General features: G+C 55.7%; 2 protein-coding genes across 5 annotated transcripts in view; both read right to left on the reverse strand.

Moving 5' to 3' along the window:
- Positions 1-29: 29 nt before the first annotated feature.
- Positions 30-2,052, reverse strand: PPIB (peptidylprolyl isomerase B). Its single transcript, XM_048317936.1, has 5 exons — positions 1,882-2,052; positions 1,280-1,393; positions 1,052-1,145; positions 475-659; positions 30-361 (listed from the first exon to the last, which is right to left on the reverse strand). The coding sequence occupies exons 1-5, from the start codon at positions 2,035-2,037 to the stop codon at positions 239-241; spliced, it is 672 nt and encodes a 223-aa protein (XP_048173893.1). The 5' UTR covers positions 2,038-2,052; the 3' UTR covers positions 30-238.
- Positions 2,053-3,698: 1,646 nt separating this feature from the next.
- Positions 3,699-17,578, reverse strand: part of CSNK1G1 (casein kinase 1 gamma 1) — a 105,608-nt gene continuing 91,728 nt past the window's right edge. For 3 of the 4 annotated variants that reach the window (XM_048317720.1, XM_048317719.1, XM_048317721.1), the window contains 4 exons: positions 16,644-16,751; positions 12,015-12,121; positions 9,819-9,842; positions 3,699-6,933 (listed from right to left, as the gene is read on the reverse strand). In XM_048317720.1, the coding sequence (XP_048173677.1) occupies positions 6,879-6,933; positions 9,819-9,842; positions 12,015-12,121; positions 16,644-16,751 (294 nt within the window). In that variant the 3' untranslated portion in view covers positions 3,699-6,878. The remainder of the gene's footprint in view (positions 6,934-9,818; positions 9,843-12,014; positions 12,122-16,643; positions 16,752-17,578) is intronic. The other variant, XM_048317722.1, reaches the window with a different exon arrangement.

The raw sequence follows: 17,578 nt of genomic DNA on the forward strand, positions 1-17,578 counted from the left end.
GCCCTCCGAAGGCAGGAGAGAGGCAGCTCTTTAAAAAAACACATTGGTCACATTTATTGGTGCATGTGCTTCTTACAAAAGTGATGGAAGAGCAGCTTGTGCCCCGTCCCGCTGGCTGGGAGGCAGCAGGAAGAGAGGCCGGGCACTGGGACACAGCAGGACCCAGTGGCGCCGGGGCAGGGGGAGCACGGCAGCCCCCGTCCCACAGCCCCTCACAGCCTGGCAGGGCCTGGTCCCGTCACTCTTTGGCGATGGCGAACGGCTTCTCCACCTCGATGGTGCCACAGTCGACGATGGTGACGTCCTTGAGGGGCTTGTCCCGGCTGTCCGTCTTTGTGCTCTCCACCTTCCGCACCACGTCCTGGGTGGAGCAGAGCGTCAGAGTGGGACACAGGGGCAGAGCCAGCTCGGCCAATCCCCGCCCGGTCCCGCTCTCCCCGGAGCACCGACCCCTTTCCCTCTCCCATCCCTCACCATGCCCTCCAGCACTTTGCCGAACACCACGTGCTTCCCGTCCAGCCACGGCGTCTTCACAGTGGTGATGAAGAACTGGGAGCCGTTGGTGTCCTTGCCGGCATTGGCCATGCTCACCCAGCCCGGCCCGTAGTGCTTCAGCTTGAAGTTCTCGTCAGGGAAGCGGTCTCCATAGATGCTTTTTCCTAAAGGTGGGGACAAAAAGGCCACAGTGGTCTCATGGAATATGTCAGGATAGGGGTGTGATGGTGGTGGTAGCTCCAAAACAAGTTGGCTGGCTCTGCAATTGCAGAGCAGGGAGTAGCACTGATGCCACAGGGACACATGAGACATGGGCTGCTGGAGGCACCCCAGGAGCTGGGCAGGGGCATCACACCCCTGAGGGGCTGGAGCGGGAGGCTCCCAGCACCACAGTTACTCCAGCCCTCAGCTCTGCTCTGAGGCCATGTCTCTGTGAGCTCCATGCCCACAAGTTCCCAAGCTCCAGCTCTATATTGGTCCCAGGGACAGCCCTGCAGTGGTTGGAATCGTGGCTGCTGTCTCACTCTGAGACAGTGGTTTGGATCCACAAAGTTACCTCCAGTGCCATCGCCGCGGGTGAAGTCTCCTCCCTGGATCATGAAGTCCTTGATCACACGGTGGAACTTGCTGCCCTTGAAGCCAAATCCTTTCTGGACGTGTGGAGGGAGAACATGGAGTGAGGCGAAGGGACAGACCAGAGCTCCATGGCCCCAGCGCTGCCCCAGGGCACCGAGCAGGACCTGAGCAGGGGCAGGTGAGGCCCAGGGTGCCACACACCCCTCACCTCTCCGGTGGCCAAGGCCATGAAGTTCTCCACTGTCTTGGGCACCGTCTTGCCAAAGAGCCCGATGACGACGCGGCCCACATCCTCCTCTCCGATCCGCAGGTCAAAGAACACCTTGTGGGGGGCAGAGGAAGGTTGGGGGGATCAGGGGAGCCGGACTCACCTTGCTGGGCCAATCCACCCCCCGGCGTCCAACTCACCAGCTCCAACCAGGCCCCAAACCTCACTGGGTGAGGTTGGTTGGTGCCCCACCCCGCCGGCTGCATCCCCCCTACCAGCCTCACCGCTCACCCCCGCTGGGTCCGCCCCCAGCCCAGGCCCCCCCACCTCAGCTTCCCCAGAGTTGGGCCCAGCTGTCCCCAGGTCTCCTCCCCCCTTTCGGGTGCTACCCCCGACCCCCCCCGCGCTGAACCCTTCCTCCCTCACGGCCTTACCCCTCTCTTCCCGTCCGGGCCCCCTCAATCCCAGATCCCTCCAGCCCATCCAGGGCCGCTCACTCCACCCTCCCCCCTCCCCCGGGCTCCCCCGCCCCATGTGGGCTCCCCCCACCCGAAGTCTTTCCCAGTATTCCCCCGGCGGCCCCGCCTCGGCCCCCCCCCGACCTTGGCGGTGACCTTGGGTCCCTTCTTGCGCTCGTCGGCGCGGGAGGCCGCGGGCAGCAGGAGCAGGAGGGCCGCGCCCAGCGCCGCCGCCGCCACCAGCACCTTCATCCTGCGCCGCTCGCAGCCCGGCCACAGCGCCCGCCGCGCCGCCGGCATCCGGCCACGCCCGCCGCACACCCCCGCCCGCGCCGCGTCGTGGTACCGCCCGAGCTGCGCGCCCGCCCGCTCCGCCCGCCCGGGCGCGACCAACCGCGGCCACAGGGGGGGAACGTGGCACCTTCCGGCCGGGCGGAGCGCGGGCGTCTGCCACGTTGCCCCTCGCTGGGCGGCCGCGGCGCTGTCAATCAGAAGCGGAACGCGAGATGATTGGTCGCTGAGGGGGAGGAGGCGGGAGAGGGGCGGGACCGAGAGTGGCGATGGCCAATGGACGCGGCCGGAGGGCGGGAGCTGTCCCGGCGTGTCCCTGGTGTGTCCCGGCGTGTCCCTGGTGTGTCCCGGTGTGTGCCTGCTGTGTCCCGGTGTGTGCCTGGTGTGTCCCGGTGTGTGCCCCGGGCCGGTGTCCCGGCGTGTCCCTGCTGTGTCCCGGTGTGTGCCCCGGGCCGCTGTCCCCGTGCGAGCCTGCTGTGTCCCGGTGTGTGCCCCGGGCCGCTGTCCCCGTGCGAGCCTGGTGTGTCCCGGTGTGTGCTCCGGGCCCGGTGTCCCGGCGTGTCCCTGCTGTGTCCCGGTGTGTGCCCCGGGCCGGTGTCCCCGAGCCCGGTGCGTCCCCGGTAGCAGCAGCGGCGGCCCACCGGGCAGAGGGACATGGAGCGGCCAAAGGCGGTGACCGCTCGGTGCCCGTGCCCGCGGCCGCAGGACGAGCCGAGCCCCCGGCGAGCCAAATGGCTGCGAGTCAATGTCTGAGCAGTCGCGTTAAAAAGATGCCACCCGAGGGCCAAACCACCTTTGAGAGCAGCTGGCACTGCCCCACACAGAGACACCCGCACCGGAACCGAGGTGTTCCCATGCTTGGAACCTGCTCCACAGTGATCTCTCGTGTGTGACATTTTGTCCCTTAATTCCCAGCCTTAAATGTCCAATTTTTAGCATGAGCTTTCATTTCCCGTTCCCAAAAATTTGTCTTGGCACATGTGTACTCTGACAAGGAGATGAACCTCGATGTTCCCTCCCTGAACCTTGGAACCCGCATCTCCACCTTTGAGATTTATCTTTTTGGGGCTTGACACTGACCCAGACCTGATGAAAACCTAATTCCCACATGTTCAGCTAACACCAGGATTTGCAATCTCAGACTGATTTGGGTTGGAAGAGATCTTCACAGGTCCAATCTCTGCCATGGGCAGTGACACATTCAGTGATGGTGCTAAGCTGAATGTGGACACCTGCAACACCACAGACAATCCTGTGTACTTCCAGCCTGACCTCTCCTAGTATTTAAGAGGAATTTGGGCTTCTCTCACTCCTTCCTGCAGTTTTTATCCCACAGCCTTGCCAGGGGGGCAGGTCCCAGTACCCCTCTCCCTGTGGTCCCTCTCAAGGGCTGCCTCAGGACAAGGCATCCTGCATTCCAGGACACAGCTGAGGTGGGAATGTGCTGGCCCAGGGAGAAGGGAAATCAGTGCCACTGCACCTTGGCCGAGCTCCATGGGGCTGAACTGCCCATGGCTGTAAAGCACAAAGTGTTGAGGTCCTCTACAAGGTCTCACCCATGCGCTGCCCCCTCCAAGGGGAGCAGAGGGTGACACAAGTGGCCAGCAGAGCCAAAGGACAACAAAACACAAGCGCCGTGGTCAGGCTGAGGTAATAAATACATCTATTAATGGAGAACAATGCAGCAGTGCAATGTTTTATTGAAAAAAAATAATAATCATCTCACTTGATACCTCAGAAGACTGCATCGCAACGTTGGTAGGCCAAGAGCGGTGTCGGGGGCACCCGCGCAGGGAGCCCCCGAGAGCCCTCCCCTTGCCCGGGGTCTCCCGGCTGCTGACCACTCCCGGCAAGGAGAGGAGGGATTGCCCAGGTTAATGCCCTACGTCCTTCCACAGCATGGCTGGCTCTCCTCGTCACCTCCAAGCTCCCTGGGGACAGTGGTTCCCTCAAGCACAGGACCTGCTGTTAACCTGCTTTATTTTCTTTTTTTTTTTGATTTTTTTTTTGTTAAAAAGCCACCCCACATCTTTGCCCTTTTTTGAAGAGTCCAACGTACGATTATAGTGCAAGAGGGCTTGGTACAAGTGAGCATTACCAGCATGCCGTGGGGGGACAGTCCTCCCCTACAAACACATCATTGTAGGATTAAAAGAACACCGTATCTCCGGAGAGAAGCTGTAGTGGGTCACCATGAAACAGCTTTCAAACCAACCCACTTAAAAACAAGGTCAGGAAAGCTTCTAAACAATCAAATACATTCACTTAAAAAAACAAAAAAAACCAAAACAAAAAAACAAACCGAAACAAAAGAAACCAAAAAACATTTAAGAACAAAACCTGTTGAGATGGCCCCTTTCCCCCCCACCCTCCCTCACCCTGCAAACACTTACATATGCTGCAACTACAAGCTGCTCCTTGAGCGGAGGCAGCGAGGAATGACCAAACACGGCAGGAGATGCAGAAGGAATCGAGTTCTGGTGACAGGCACTTAGTGGGGCTTGGGAGGGCAGCAACAGAAGTGTCTCAGGGCCCGGCTCCGTCGGCAGCGGGCAGGGCAGCTCCCCGGGGAGCGCCTGTGCCCCTGGACCCCCCTCCCAAGATGCCAAACCATGGTTTCCTACAGCAGAGAGGGGAATGCCTGTGCCAGAGATGCGGCTTCTGGGAGCCACTGGCAGCGGAGGAGTTTGGGAAGAGGAAGGTGGAATGTGACCATGGCCACGTCCTCCCTGTGGCAGGAGGGGAGCGGGCCGCACGCCTGGCACATGCCTGCGGGAGGTGAGCGGTGCCCTTCCTGCCCCGTTCCCACCCCGGCCCACAGCCCGGCTGGAGGAAAAGTGCTTTGCTAAGGGGAAGGAGGTGCACGCGTGAGCCGAGGGCTCCGCGCCTCCATTGCGCTTGTTGGGATAAGGCATGGAGAGAACGCGGCGGAGAATGGAGAACAGATGCCATGCGGGGATCCCAGCCAGGAGCGAGGCTTTTCCACCCTGGCACCACACCAGTGTCTGCCTGACTCAGGAATGCGTGAGGAGCAAGCCAAGAGCTTGCTGCCCAGGCTGATCTCCTGCCCTCTAAGCCTGCTCCTACCCAGCCAGGGAAACTGAACCTCCTGGCAATGCCACTCTGTGAACTCCAAGCTAGAGAGATTATCATTAAACTGAATAAATGATAATGAGATCTAGTCTCTCCACTTCCTCCCTTCATGCTCTCTAGGATTTTGGGGTAAGCCAGGCCCAACTTTATTACAAATGAGCAGTTCCAGCCTGGTATGGTGTCACACATGGAAAGACAAAGTCGAAGGAACCTATTCACAACCTCCCCAAAGCTGTCTGAGTTCTCTCACAGCCCTGCCACCTCTCCAGTAACCCCTGGCAACCTCATCTCCTCCAATTTGGGCAACACTGCAGTTGGATGCAAGATTTCACTGTTTTTCTGGGTGTGAAAAGCACCCCAAGCCCTTTCCTTGCTATTGGTTTGGCTCAAAGTGGTGCAGGAGAACCGTGGCTGCTCCGGGGGTGCAGAACTTGCGCCTGCCCCATGCTCACAGAGAGGATGTGAAGGCGATTCCAGTCAAACCTATCTGACCATCGGGAGATGGCAACAGTGTTAAGGCATGAAGTATCCTCTCCCCTGCTGGGGAAACTTTGCTCCCACTAATGTGTTCTTGCAGAAGGTTCCCAATCACCCCAAGGAGGGATTTGGGAAGGCTGCCTGGCTGCCCACACCGAGAAACGCCCAGGCTTCAGGAAATGGCTGTTTCTCAGGAACCTCAATCCTGATCTACCTCTTAAACCAGCACAAATTCATCAGGATCAGCAAAGCCAGTGCTGTTCCCTCTGGCCCACGCTGGGTGACAGCCTAGCGTCTCCCGGCCCGCTGGGTCAGGCACGGTGTAGGAAACCATGGAAAGGACATTCACTGGCAGCTAGGAAGGGTGATTGGAAATTCAAGTATGCTTTCCTCAGCGCACGGCCCAGGGTGGGTGTCGGGAGCCCCAGACTGGCACGAGGGTCCTGGGCATCCCCACTCAGGGGCATTCCATGCACCCCACCGTCCTCCCCGCTGGATGTCTGCCTGCGCTGGCGCGGCCACGCAGAGATCCACAGATACAATGTGCATCTGTAAATGCTAAAAATAATAAAAAGTGCAACGACGTCAGCTTCTTTAAAACAATCCACACTGCTCTGTTACTGTCAGAGGAGGGAGGTGTCAAGGGAGCCGGAAAAAAAACCCTAACTGGAACAGTAGATTGCAAATTTCTCACAGCTTGCACATTACAGTGTAACTGTTCCCAAGGAGCCATAGAGGGAACCTGTCTCTTCCTGCTGCAGCAGTCAGGCCCTTCTCCCAGCAACTCTCCTGCCTGCCCCGCATCCTCCTGCCCTCTCCACAGCCAATCGAGCCTATGGGATTTCTTCACTTAAATTAAGGAGGGAGGAGGACAGAGGAGCAGAGTGCAGGGGAGGGAGGGGAGGAAAGTGAGCAGGAACTAAGCACAGTCCTCAGGTTTGTGTGAACGATGCCTTCGCCGTAAACAACAGGAAGGAGGGTCAGCCAGCCAGCCCCCCTCCCAGGGCGACCAAGACCTGAGCCAGCCACAGTCCTGGTCCCAAAAGGAGCTTCAGGCTTGGAGTGAACGAGGGAGACCATTCAGCAGATCCACCCCAGAGTGGTTTGTTTTGGAACGTTTTCTTCTCTTTTTGGTTTAAAATGTCACTTTTTTTTTTTTTTTTCTCTCTTCCTCCTATGCCTCCTCCTCCTCATCCTCCCTCCTAAAGAGAAGCCCCTTGCAGTGAGACAGGGCAGGAGCTGCAGGCATGGTGGTTCCTGCAAGGCCCAGGAGGCACCGGTCACTTGTGACGCTGAGCCGTCTTCTTCCGTTTCCTCTTAAAGAAGCAGCAGCACCTGGGGCACAAAGGACAAGGAGAGTCAGCCCCGCGCCTGGCACCCTGCGATGTCCTCGCCATGTGCCCACCATCCCCCCGCCTCATGCAACAGCACCTCTGCCCGCCCGGCCCAGGCCCCACCATGTTGCCGGTACGGGGGGCAGGTGCTGGTGGGTGGATGACACCACCAGCCTGGACTGGGAGACCAGCCACGGCCAGCTGGGGTGTCCCACTGCCAGGCCCCACAGTGCTGGCCGGGCTTCTCCCTCCCAGGCTCCACTGGAGCAGCAACACAAGGAGCCATCTGGGAAAGCAGTAAAACAGAGACTCAGGTGCTCCACTCCCCCTGTCACACCCCAGAGGAAGTGGACTGGGATGGCGAGCCCTGGCTGCTCTTCCCAGCCATGAGAAGTTTAGTTTTCACCACCGTTCACTAAAAAAACAAGTTCCAAAGAGACCTTGGCTCAGGGACCAGGTTTCTTTACTGAACCTTTCACGATAACCAGAGCTTCCACCTCGGATCAATCACTCAGTGCTGGGATGCAGAACCCCTGCTTCTTCCCCCATCCGATGCGAGGGAGGTGCACAGGATGTGGGGAAGCAAGAAGGATGGAGAGTGGAGGCTGAGGTGGGGAGAGGAACGCCCAACGCAGCTGAACCGTAAGGAGCGGTGGGTTCCCTGTGGGATACACTGGGAGCAGTTGGCCAGATCCTATACTCCTGCTGGCTTCCTACAGGATTCCTTGGTGTTGAACATGTATCTACCTTTCTACCCTCAGCCCACGGTCAGGAATTCTCTGCACCTCTGTGAGAGTTCTCCATCTGCTGGGACAGCTGTCCCTGGAGAAGCCCGGGTGATTCTGGAAGACTGCTCTTCCAGGCTGCTGGAAAGGATGCCAGGATAAGCAACCAGAGTAGACCACTAAATCATAGAAGATCCTGAGTTGGAAGAGACCCACAAGGATCATCGAGTCCAACTCCTGGCTCTGTACAATACAGCCCCAAGAATCCAACCATGTGCCTGAGAGTGTTGTTCAAACATGAGGATGCAAAGACCTTTTTTTCCTACAACCATCTGTTGCAGGCTAAAAACATTCCAAACCACTCTAACATCTTCTCCATACTATTTTTCACTGGGTCCTTCATGGAATGTCAGCATTATACCCCTGTCCTCTCAGAGCTGGAGGAACTCTCATCCAGATGCTTGTCCCTGGGTGCAGGAGCCTCACTCCGGGGTGCAAAAGCGATGGGTGAGCACCACCTGCTGTGGGCGGAGCCTGCCAGCACAGATGGACTGCTTGGGAGAACAAACAACTCCCCCTGTGACATGGAGAGCTCCCATAGCCCCCCAAGAGGAGGCACCCCTCCCACTGCATGGACTGATGTCCATGATTTGTCTCTAGGCTCCTGAACAGGCCCGGTTTGGATGTGGGATGAGGAGAAATGCAAAGCCCTTGACCTTGCAGGGCAAGTGGTGCCTCCATTGCTGCCCACCCACCCTGAGGTGTTTGTGTGCCACCTCAGCACCCCCAGCCAAGGCTGGAACCCCGCCCCAGGACGGCATTGCTCTGGCATTTTGTTGTCCTGGGCCATCTGCCCCCATCTCCTGCTTTAGCCTGTCACAGTATTTCTCTCCCACAGTAGCCACCACCTTCCTTCATGGCTTGGGCGATGGTGAGTAAGGGGGACGTCACAGGGAGAGGATGGAGGATGCATGAGTGACGGTTTTGCATGCAGCGGGTAAGGGAAGAAGGGGCTGAGCAGCACTCGACTCCTTGGGCACTGAACAAAGGGAGCTGACTGACTGCTGGCTGGTTTTCCTTGTGACTGTCTTTTTAGGCTCTTACTCAGAGGTCCAGGGAAGGGTTCAGGAAAGGAAGTCCTGGCAGTTCAGACAGGCAGAGGCAAAACACCAAAATAAAAGGATAAGGCAGGCTGACAATTACAGAACGTGATCTCTCTGCATGCAGACGATGCCCAAGAGAACAGCCCCAGACTATGACATACAGAGAAGCCAGAGATGCCAGAGGTATTGGAGGCGATGCCTATGGAGAGCAGGGCAGAGTCAGTCTCTCATCCAACAAGGACATTCCTCGCCGCACACAGGCTTGGTCCCCTCACTCTGTGGCAATTCCCACCCATCAGTCCTCCCTGGCACCTACAAACTCATCTGAGTGTCTGCTTGGTCCTCCACTTACTGGGTACGTGGTTTCCCCAAGGGGCTCCTCCTGGTTCAATCTGAGACTGAGACACTACAGCTGCAGCTTCAAAACCCCAATAAAGCCCCAAGCTGGGCTTGGACCAGTGCTAATCCCAACCTTTCCACCCCTTCTTTCCTGGAGAAGCCCATTCACCTGCACCTCAGCTGGGTGGAAAGGAGCCACCTCCCACCTACCCTCTCTGAGTAGGGGCTCTGTTACTAATGAGGACTCCCTGGCCTTGTCCTTCCATGCTCTCTGGCCTGTGCTTCTCCAAGAGGAGACTTTCCAAGGAAGCGGCTGGCCCCTCTCCTCGTTACCCAGTGCAGGGTTTTCCCTTTGTAACCGTCTGCGTGAGGAATTCCTGCAAGAGGCTCAGCCAGCTTAGGCCCGACTCTGCCCAACTCCATCAGGCATCATCTGCTCACGGACGTAAACGTTTGGGGGAGATGGAAAGCCAAATAGGAAAGGATTAAAATCCGATTTTGCATCCATCCATTCAGAGATTAGCTGAATCCCTCAGCCTAGTGTGGCCGGTTGGACACAGCCCATGCCCTCCCCAATATTGCACGTGGTCCTAAAATCAAAACAGCTCTGGGTTGGCTTTGACTTTGTGCCTTTTTAGTGTTTGGTGGGTTTGGTTTTGCCAACCCCAGTCTAGTCTGGTCCGCTCCCCCTTGCATGTGGACTGGAGAGAGGGACTCACCACAAGTTGAGCATTTTCAGGCAGCTACAGAGAGTGTAGAGAAAAAACACAGAAAGGAAGAAAGAGCGATTAGTTCACAGAGGTGGGATGGAAGCGAGTCACCGCAGCCATGCAAACATGCAGTGCAGAGTGGCAGACACACACCAGGCCTGCCCGCCGCCCGCCCCAGCACTCACACCACTCTGTCCTCGCCACCTCTTCCGTGGGCGTGAGGCCTCTGACAAACACCCGTTCTCCACAGAGGCACCAGCCCCGTCAGGTTCTTATCTGGGGCTGGGATCAGAAAGGGACTCCGGGCCACCATCTGCTCTTGTCCCCTGCAGCTCCAGCAGCAGAAGGGCCTGATGAGGGATCCACACCTGGGACCTGCCCTCCAGCGAAACCCACAAGCCAGAATCCAGAGCTTTTCTCCAGCACACTCCAAGCAGAAGCATTTGCATTTGCTCTGCCTGTGGAGTGCCAGGGAAAGCCCATCTCAAAACACAGAACCCAGCTCCAGCTCCAGCTCCTGCCAGCTCTCTCTGGCACCCTGTTCTGCAGAGCAGAATCCCAAAATCCTTTGCTCTTCTTGTGTGCCTGAGGGGATTTGTGATCAGAGATGTGAGGAAAGACAAAGTCCTCCCTGTGGCAAGCAGAATGAAGCGATCTATGCTTGGGAATTACAAGAGACCCCAAACCTGTCAGTGCAAAGCAGCTTATGCTCTGCTTCCCAGCACCTCCAAAACCAATCTGGGAGCCCACAAACAAGGGTTGGAGAGAGACAGGACAGCTCCATGTGCTGTGGGACAGGGCCTGGGTGGCACAGCTCCTTCCCACCTGCCTTGACGTCTCCCCTGTACACAGAGTGCGAGCTGGACCTGGCCTCACTGCACGAACATGGGCTGGAGACGTTCCTGGTTCTTCCTTGCACTGGGCTGTTGGGTCAGAACTGTTGAGGGTGACAGTCTGCCCCATCCTAGGAGCCGCATGCCTGGGGCGACCCCCTTCAGAGCCCATGATGCCAAACTGATGGTCTCTGCCAGCCACACAACCCATATCTAAGAGGAATGTTGACCACTCTGGAAGCTGCTCCTCAAGATCTCCCCCTCCCTGCCACCTTGATGAGGAGCCTGCACCAAATCCGAGGCTTCTTGGGCTGGGAGGAGAAGGTTTGTCTGTGGCTTCTACCAGTGAGCAAGATCCCACACACGCACTTCCCAAGGGACTGGGGAATAGAGAGCAAAGACCTTCAGGACAACCAGCACAGATGACACATACCTAGGGACCTTTTCCATCCAATACACCCTTCCTCGCACCCGCCACTTTTCCTCTTCACCCAGAAGTGCCAGCAAAGGCTGAGGTAAACAGTGGGGGACAAGTGGCACCACTATCACCCAGTGAAATAATAACCAGGCAGCTGGGCCACGTCTCAGCACCAACCTGTTCAAAGTCAGCCCTGGGCCTATTGGCCCCTCGCTTGGAGAGCACCAGAATTCTGTGCGGACCCTGCAGTGACAGGTCCTGGTTTAGTTCAGAGGCAGCGAGAAGGTGCAGAAGGTGACACGATGGTGCTGGATGCAGGACAGGAGCCAAAATGGTCAACGCAGCAGCTCTGACAGCAGCTCTCACTTCTGACCACAAGCTACAGGAGAGGTCAGCTTAGAGGGAGCACTTCCTCCTCCACAAGCTGCTTCTGCTTCCTTTCACTCAGCTTTTACAGGGCTGGACCAAGAGAACCCCAGGGAGAACTACCCATCCCTGCAGAAGTCACTTCCAGACTGGATACCTGGCACCCATCTCTCACAGCCAGAAATGAAGTGACAGCTCTCAGACCACTGATCTCTTTGCTGAGCTGTCTCGAGCTACTCCTACGCTCACAGCATGAGAGCACAGCGCGTTCTCCCTCTGCAATGGGGGACACTCACTGGGATTCCTGAGATCAGCTCCTGGTATTTTGGTATCTGTGCTCCTGAAATGTCTATCTGGCAATACATGCTCTGAGTAAAAGTTATGTTCTCCAGGCATGACAAGTGTCAAAGAGAAGCAGCAGCAGCAGCAGCAGCACTGAAGGCACCATGCACAAAAGCAGCAATATGCAAGGAAAAGGGCACAGGACACGAGCATTGAGGACTTTGCCACACAAAAACGTCCCCACTCGCTTCCCAGGAGAAGGATTAATGACCAACCAGTGGAAAGCCTGTTGTAAAGGAAACTTACTTAGCTTCCTCCACCACCTCCACCTCCGCCTGCGCTGTGATGGGCGCGTTGGAGTGTGCTCCTGTTGGGTCATCCACATTCAGCTCCCCGTTGGTTGAGCTCACCACCTGCAACACAAAGGAACACCCCGTTCATGAGGCTCCCTGGCAAGAGCTGCTGTGGGAATGGGAAATCTGACGAGTATCTGTTTGCTCCTGTCTCTTTGCACGCTCTCAGGAGGCTCCTGGGCTTCATGGGTGCCTTGGAGTCTCCAGGCTGGAGCAGCCAAAGCAGAGCAGCAGGCAGGGGGCTATGTGTGGGTTCCCTAGCTCACATTCCTGTGCCCAGCACATGACTTGGCATCGAGAGGCCCCTCTGGGAGCGCAGGCACTGGTGTGAGCACTGACTGCCAGCCCTACCTACACACGTGAGCTGTATGATGCTGATTGTTTTCTCCTGACATTTTTACAGGTGAGCAGCTCAGTCCCATTGCCTGACAGTACTGTGGGCAGAAGCCTCATTCCTTAAGTCTCATTCCTCACACAGCCAATCTTGGGAATTATGTCCTCGCCCCAAAGCTACCGACACAGTCCCTCATCTCTTTTTGCCTCACACCTTCGATGATGGCTCACTCCAGCTTTTCCATTACAGGGATAACCATCCAGCTCCCCAGCTCCCAGCAGCTCCACTGTTGAAGATTAGGATTACTGGTTTTTTTCTTTCTGTCAGGGAATTTTGTCCCATCTGTTGCCTAAGAGTGGCACAAGAAGTGGCCACAAAAGAAGTGGCCAAGGAGGGGGAAGGGTGCAGCTGGCTACTCTCTTAGATGGGGGGTTTTCTCTTTGGAAGGGCAGAGATACCTCCAGATTTTGGCTGGGGGGTGAGGGGCTGGGCTCAACTCCTCGCTCACTCTCTCGCTCTCGGATTGGAGGGGAATGGTCGAGTTGCTGCTACTGTGGGGGAAAATTCACTACCACTGTGGAGTCCAGCCTTGTACTGCTTTTTCCTTACTGTGGGTCAGCCTTTGCTCGTAAGAGCAGCTTTTGAACTGGGACCTCATTAACACCCTACCTAACTGGAAAGGACCCTCACCATTTGTTCAGGTGCCTCAAGGGAAAAACCCGGGACTCTGACCCCCTCTCGCCTTCCTGGAGGGCACCTGTGCAGCAGCTGCCGCCGCCCAGCACCGCTGCTTTCTCTGCTACTGCTTCGGGCTTTTTTGATACACATTAACCCAGCACCCTGTGCCAACCCTGACACCCCACAGCTGCTCCTACAGCTGCGGAGTTTGTGATACATTTCGTTTGCCACCCCAGGGTGTGTGTTGGTGCGACCCAGCCCACTGCGGGGCTGGGGCTGCATAATGCCAACCAATCCCAGCCCATCCCCTGGATCGAGTTCCCCGAAGAGGCAGACTCAGAGGGTGGGTCGATGGGCGGCTCAGAAGCCTAAGCCGCACCCCCTGGGCGGTGCCCGGGTACAAGCCGCCTCCCCCGCTTCGGGAAAGTTCTCGGTTACTCGGTTGTTCACTGGCTCTCCGTTATAACTCCCGCCTCTCGGTTTACCCCCAGTGGTTCTTGTTAAATTGTATCCTCCCCCTGGCTTGTAACTCATTGGTTGTTTTCCCCTTTTGCCACGGTTTTCAAATTCCCTATAAAACTGAGGACAAGCCTCCGCGGGCGATCCCATCACATTCCATCGCTTCCGAGCTTGTTCGGGTTGTGAAACTTCTAACAATAAACCTGTTAGGAGTCAGACTCGAACAGCCTCTCTCTTCCTTTGTCTCCGAGCTAATGTGAGCCGATACCATCGGTTACTGCCATGCTCCCTCTGCAAAGAAGCCAGCTAGCGAGCTCAGCCAGCAGCACCCTTCCTGATGCCGAAGTCGCTTCAGCGACGCACAGAAGAACGCAGCTGGACTCTCTCTGACTGGGGGCTCACCAGAGCTCGTGCCTTGAGCACAAGTACTGTGTTAGGTGTGCACATCCCTGCCATTCCAACCTGCTGCTCCGAGGATCCTGCTGCAGTCCATTTCACCATCCAGAGGGGAACCAGGACCGGCTGCCCCTGGGGGTTTGTACAGGAAGCCTCTTCTCCATCTCTCCTGCCGGCTCTCCCGCCATCACCGCGTGAGGGAGAGAGGCGGCCGAGCTGGCGCCACAGCGCCCCCTGCAGGCGCGGGGAATCCCCGCAGCCGCCCTGCCCGGCCGGGAGCCACCAGCGCCCCTGCCGGCCGCGAGCGGAGCTGCACCGAGGGCAAAGGGCCCGCGGCCGGGAGAGGCCGGCCCTGGGCTCTGCTGCTGCTCGTTGGTGCTGCCGGTGTTGGTGTTTGTTTGTCTTGTTACCCACACACATACCAGTAAAGAACTGCTATTCCTTTTCCCATAGCTTTGCCTGAAAGCCCCTTAATTTCAAAGTTATAATAATTCAGAGGGAAGGGGGTCATACTCTCCATTCCAAGGCAGGTTCCCACCTTCCTTGGCAGACACCTGTCTTTCGAACCAAGACATCCACATAATTTTCTGGATAACTAATCACTGCTTCATTACCACAACAACCCCCAAAGCAACCTGCATGGGATGAAAGTTTGCCCGGCCCTTCCATGCTTCACCTGGATGTTAGCACAAGCTCCGGCACCTTGCTGTGAAAACCAGGAGCTGCTCTTGGCTCCAGAGCTGTAAGGATGCCCGGTTTCCACCCCCCGCTTCTCCTCTTCACCTTTCTATACGGTAAAAGGAGGCATCTCCCATGGGGTGGAGGTAGGGGTGGTACCCAGAACTCCTGGTGGCTCCAGATGATCTGACCACCAGGGATGAAGGGAAGGAAGCCCTTGGTGCAGACGTCCCCTAGTCAGCACGCTACCTTAATTTTGAACACTTCAGTCCTACCAGGAGCTGCTGTTTCTGCCAACCAGGCCCCTCGGGCTCTGCCAGGACAGGTCAGGACTTGGCTCACGGTGCTCAGAGCTCTCCTTGAGTGACAACTCCTTGGTCCTCACCCCTTCCCTGACTCATCACGCCTGGGCTGCCCCAGGTTCTCCAGACCCCCACGCCTCCCATGCAGCTCTGCAGAGCGCTGGCACTTAATCGCGCTGTTCCCAGGGCTCTTCCCACACTTTGTTCAGCTACTTGTTAAATTCCATTTTACAAAAGGCTTTGATTTTCCTCCTCACTTTTCACGTGCCGCCACTTCATTTTCATGTGGCAAATTCCACCTTAAAGGGAATGGCGGCTCGAAGCTGCTGACCTGCCAAGGTCCAGCACGAGCTGGGGCGTCTGCTGATGAACAATTCCAGCCTCTGCAGTTTAGCAGCCACACACAGCTCATTTCCTGTTCTCAACTGCAGATAAGCAGGATTTTAGTGCTTACAGTGGCACAAGGAGCTCATAAACTGCTCAGGTTGGCAACTTTTCCCATCTGATTCCTAGGGCTGCTTCAGTCCTGCTGTTACAAGGAAACATTCCCCCCACATAAAAAAATATGAATAAAAACGTCTACTCTGTTCTGAGTGCTGAAGTTGCACAATCACAGAATGGTTTGGGTCAGAAAGCACCTTTTACAGTTCATCTAATCCAACCCCCTGACATGGGCAGGGACACCTCCACTAGAACAGGTTGCTCTAAGCCCCATCCGGCCTGACCTGGGACACTTCTCTGGGTCACTCTCTGCTCACATCTGAGAGCAGAGCTACACATTCATCAGGTCCACCTTATCTTTGTTTCTCTGCTACCCAGTAAAATATCTTTAAATTAAGAGGACCATGGCTAATCAAGCCAAAAATGCATTGAACCCAACTCAGTATCAGGAATAAGTAAAAATGTCAACCTAATCTGCATTTTCCTCAGGGACATCCTGCACTACCCGTTTCCTTGGCTCAGCTCTGTCCTGCTCCAGGCACTAATTCCCATTTCACCAGAGCCAGTGTTCAGGGTGTTGTGTCTGACAGCAGAACCAGCTCTCACAGCAAAGCTCTGCCAAAGAGGCAGCGGTATCAGAGTTCTGGTTTGCTTGGATGACTCCTGCACCTTCTCTCCACCTTGTCCAGCCAGCTCACTCTGGCTTTAGTGCCAGAAGGTCCCTCAGTGAGCCTGAGTGACAACCAGGACAGGTAAGGCTTCACGAACAGGAATTTTTCAGGAATTTTCCAGGAATTTAAAAAGACTGGTAATGCTGGCGCCAACATTGTCTGTTGCACATCCTCTGCTCATCTCCTTCCAGTGGAACCCTCTGGAGATCCACCTTGTGCCCACCGTGCCCTCAGACTGGTGGTAGTCTTCCTTGGAACAGCTCAACTCTTTTCCCAACATTAATGGGGATAATGTCCAGCAAGTCCTACTTCAGCTTCCTGTACTGCCCTAGAGCACCTCCAACATAGGGTAGAGGGTGCTTTATAGACCAGACCTACTAATACCACTCCTTTCTGTCTTCAGTTTAACAAATTTGAATTCAAAACAGCTTAAAAAAATTTGTTGAAACAGTAAAAGCCACGGTGCTGGACATCACAGCTCGGGTCCCTCCCAAACCACAGCTTGAGCATGACATACGGGACAGGACCAGTGAAATCGCTCTCCTGACTGCAACATTGCTGCAATTTGAGGAGAATTCAGGGGGTTTAACACAAAGGCTGCACACAACAGGAGGAAGAGGTACCTGCACTGATCCTCCATGTCGATCCGCAGCCAAATGAGATGTCAAGTACGAGGTATTTGTCTGCCGGCTCGGCTGGATTTCCCACTCCCCTCGGCGATCGGATGATGCCTGCTCAGGAGTTCAGGAGCATGAGAGAAAGAGAAGAGAGGGCAAAAGGTGAATGAGAAGAAATAAAGGTGTGTTGGTTAGTGAGTTAGTTTCTTTGCAGAAAGCAAGGTATTTACACTTTTAGCTGGTCTAAAATTCCCCTTTACCAAGTGCACTCATTATTTACCTCCATGGTGACTGCAGTGATCCACTGTGTGAGTGGATTTCATCTCTTCTAGCTGCTGAATGAAGGGGAAGATCTATTCTGGAATTAATTTCTTTAGACAACTTCACTTCCATGGATTTCAGCACAGCCACAATCACACCGACAGTATTTAACTACGTCTGTCAGGCCACACGCACCAGAGCACTTGGCATGGCAGCAAGATGAGATTCACAAGCTCAACCTCCCTCAAATACATCTTTTAAAACTAAAATTTGCAACATAAACCAAAGCCAAACATTTCATTTCACCCAAAGACAGTTCCACACACTGATTCACCTGTGCAGTGCAGAAGGAAACATCCACCACACCTGCTTGACTGGAGAGAGGGTTGGGGGCTTTTTGGGTCTCTGCAGAAAAGTAGATAAGAAACTTTGGCTAACAAGTTTCCTCTTTGTTCCCAACAGATGTAAAGGTCAGGTGATTTAAATTACTAGAATTTCATCTGTTTTATTAGAAGAATCACTTTGCACTTGCACATGAAGCTCTGGTGGGTCACTACTGGAGGTTAGGATTTTTCCTTTTGTTTCTTTCTCTCTTGGAATTTTGTCCTATCTGTTGCTAAGAAACAACAACTACCCATACTTAAGAGAACAAAAGACGTGGCTGGGAGGAGGAGGGGGAA

The sequence above is a fragment of the Corvus hawaiiensis genome, chromosome 13 (assembly GCF_020740725.1).
Source record: "Corvus hawaiiensis isolate bCorHaw1 chromosome 13, bCorHaw1.pri.cur, whole genome shotgun sequence".
NCBI classification, from domain to species: Eukaryota; Metazoa; Chordata; class Aves; order Passeriformes; family Corvidae; genus Corvus; species Corvus hawaiiensis.

Coding starts and splice junctions, on each gene's coding strand:
- PPIB (XM_048317936.1), bottom strand. CDS start 2,037: ATGCCGGCGGCGCGGCGGGCGCTGTGGCCGGGCTGCGAGCGGCGCAGG. Junction 1,394..1,881: donor GACCCAAGGTCACCGCCAAG/GTCGGGGGGGGG, acceptor GCCCCCCACAAG/GTGTTCTTTGACCTGCGGAT. Junction 362..474: donor GCAAAGTGCTGGAGGGCATG/GTGAGGGATGGG, acceptor TGCTCCACCCAG/GACGTGGTGCGGAAGGTGGA.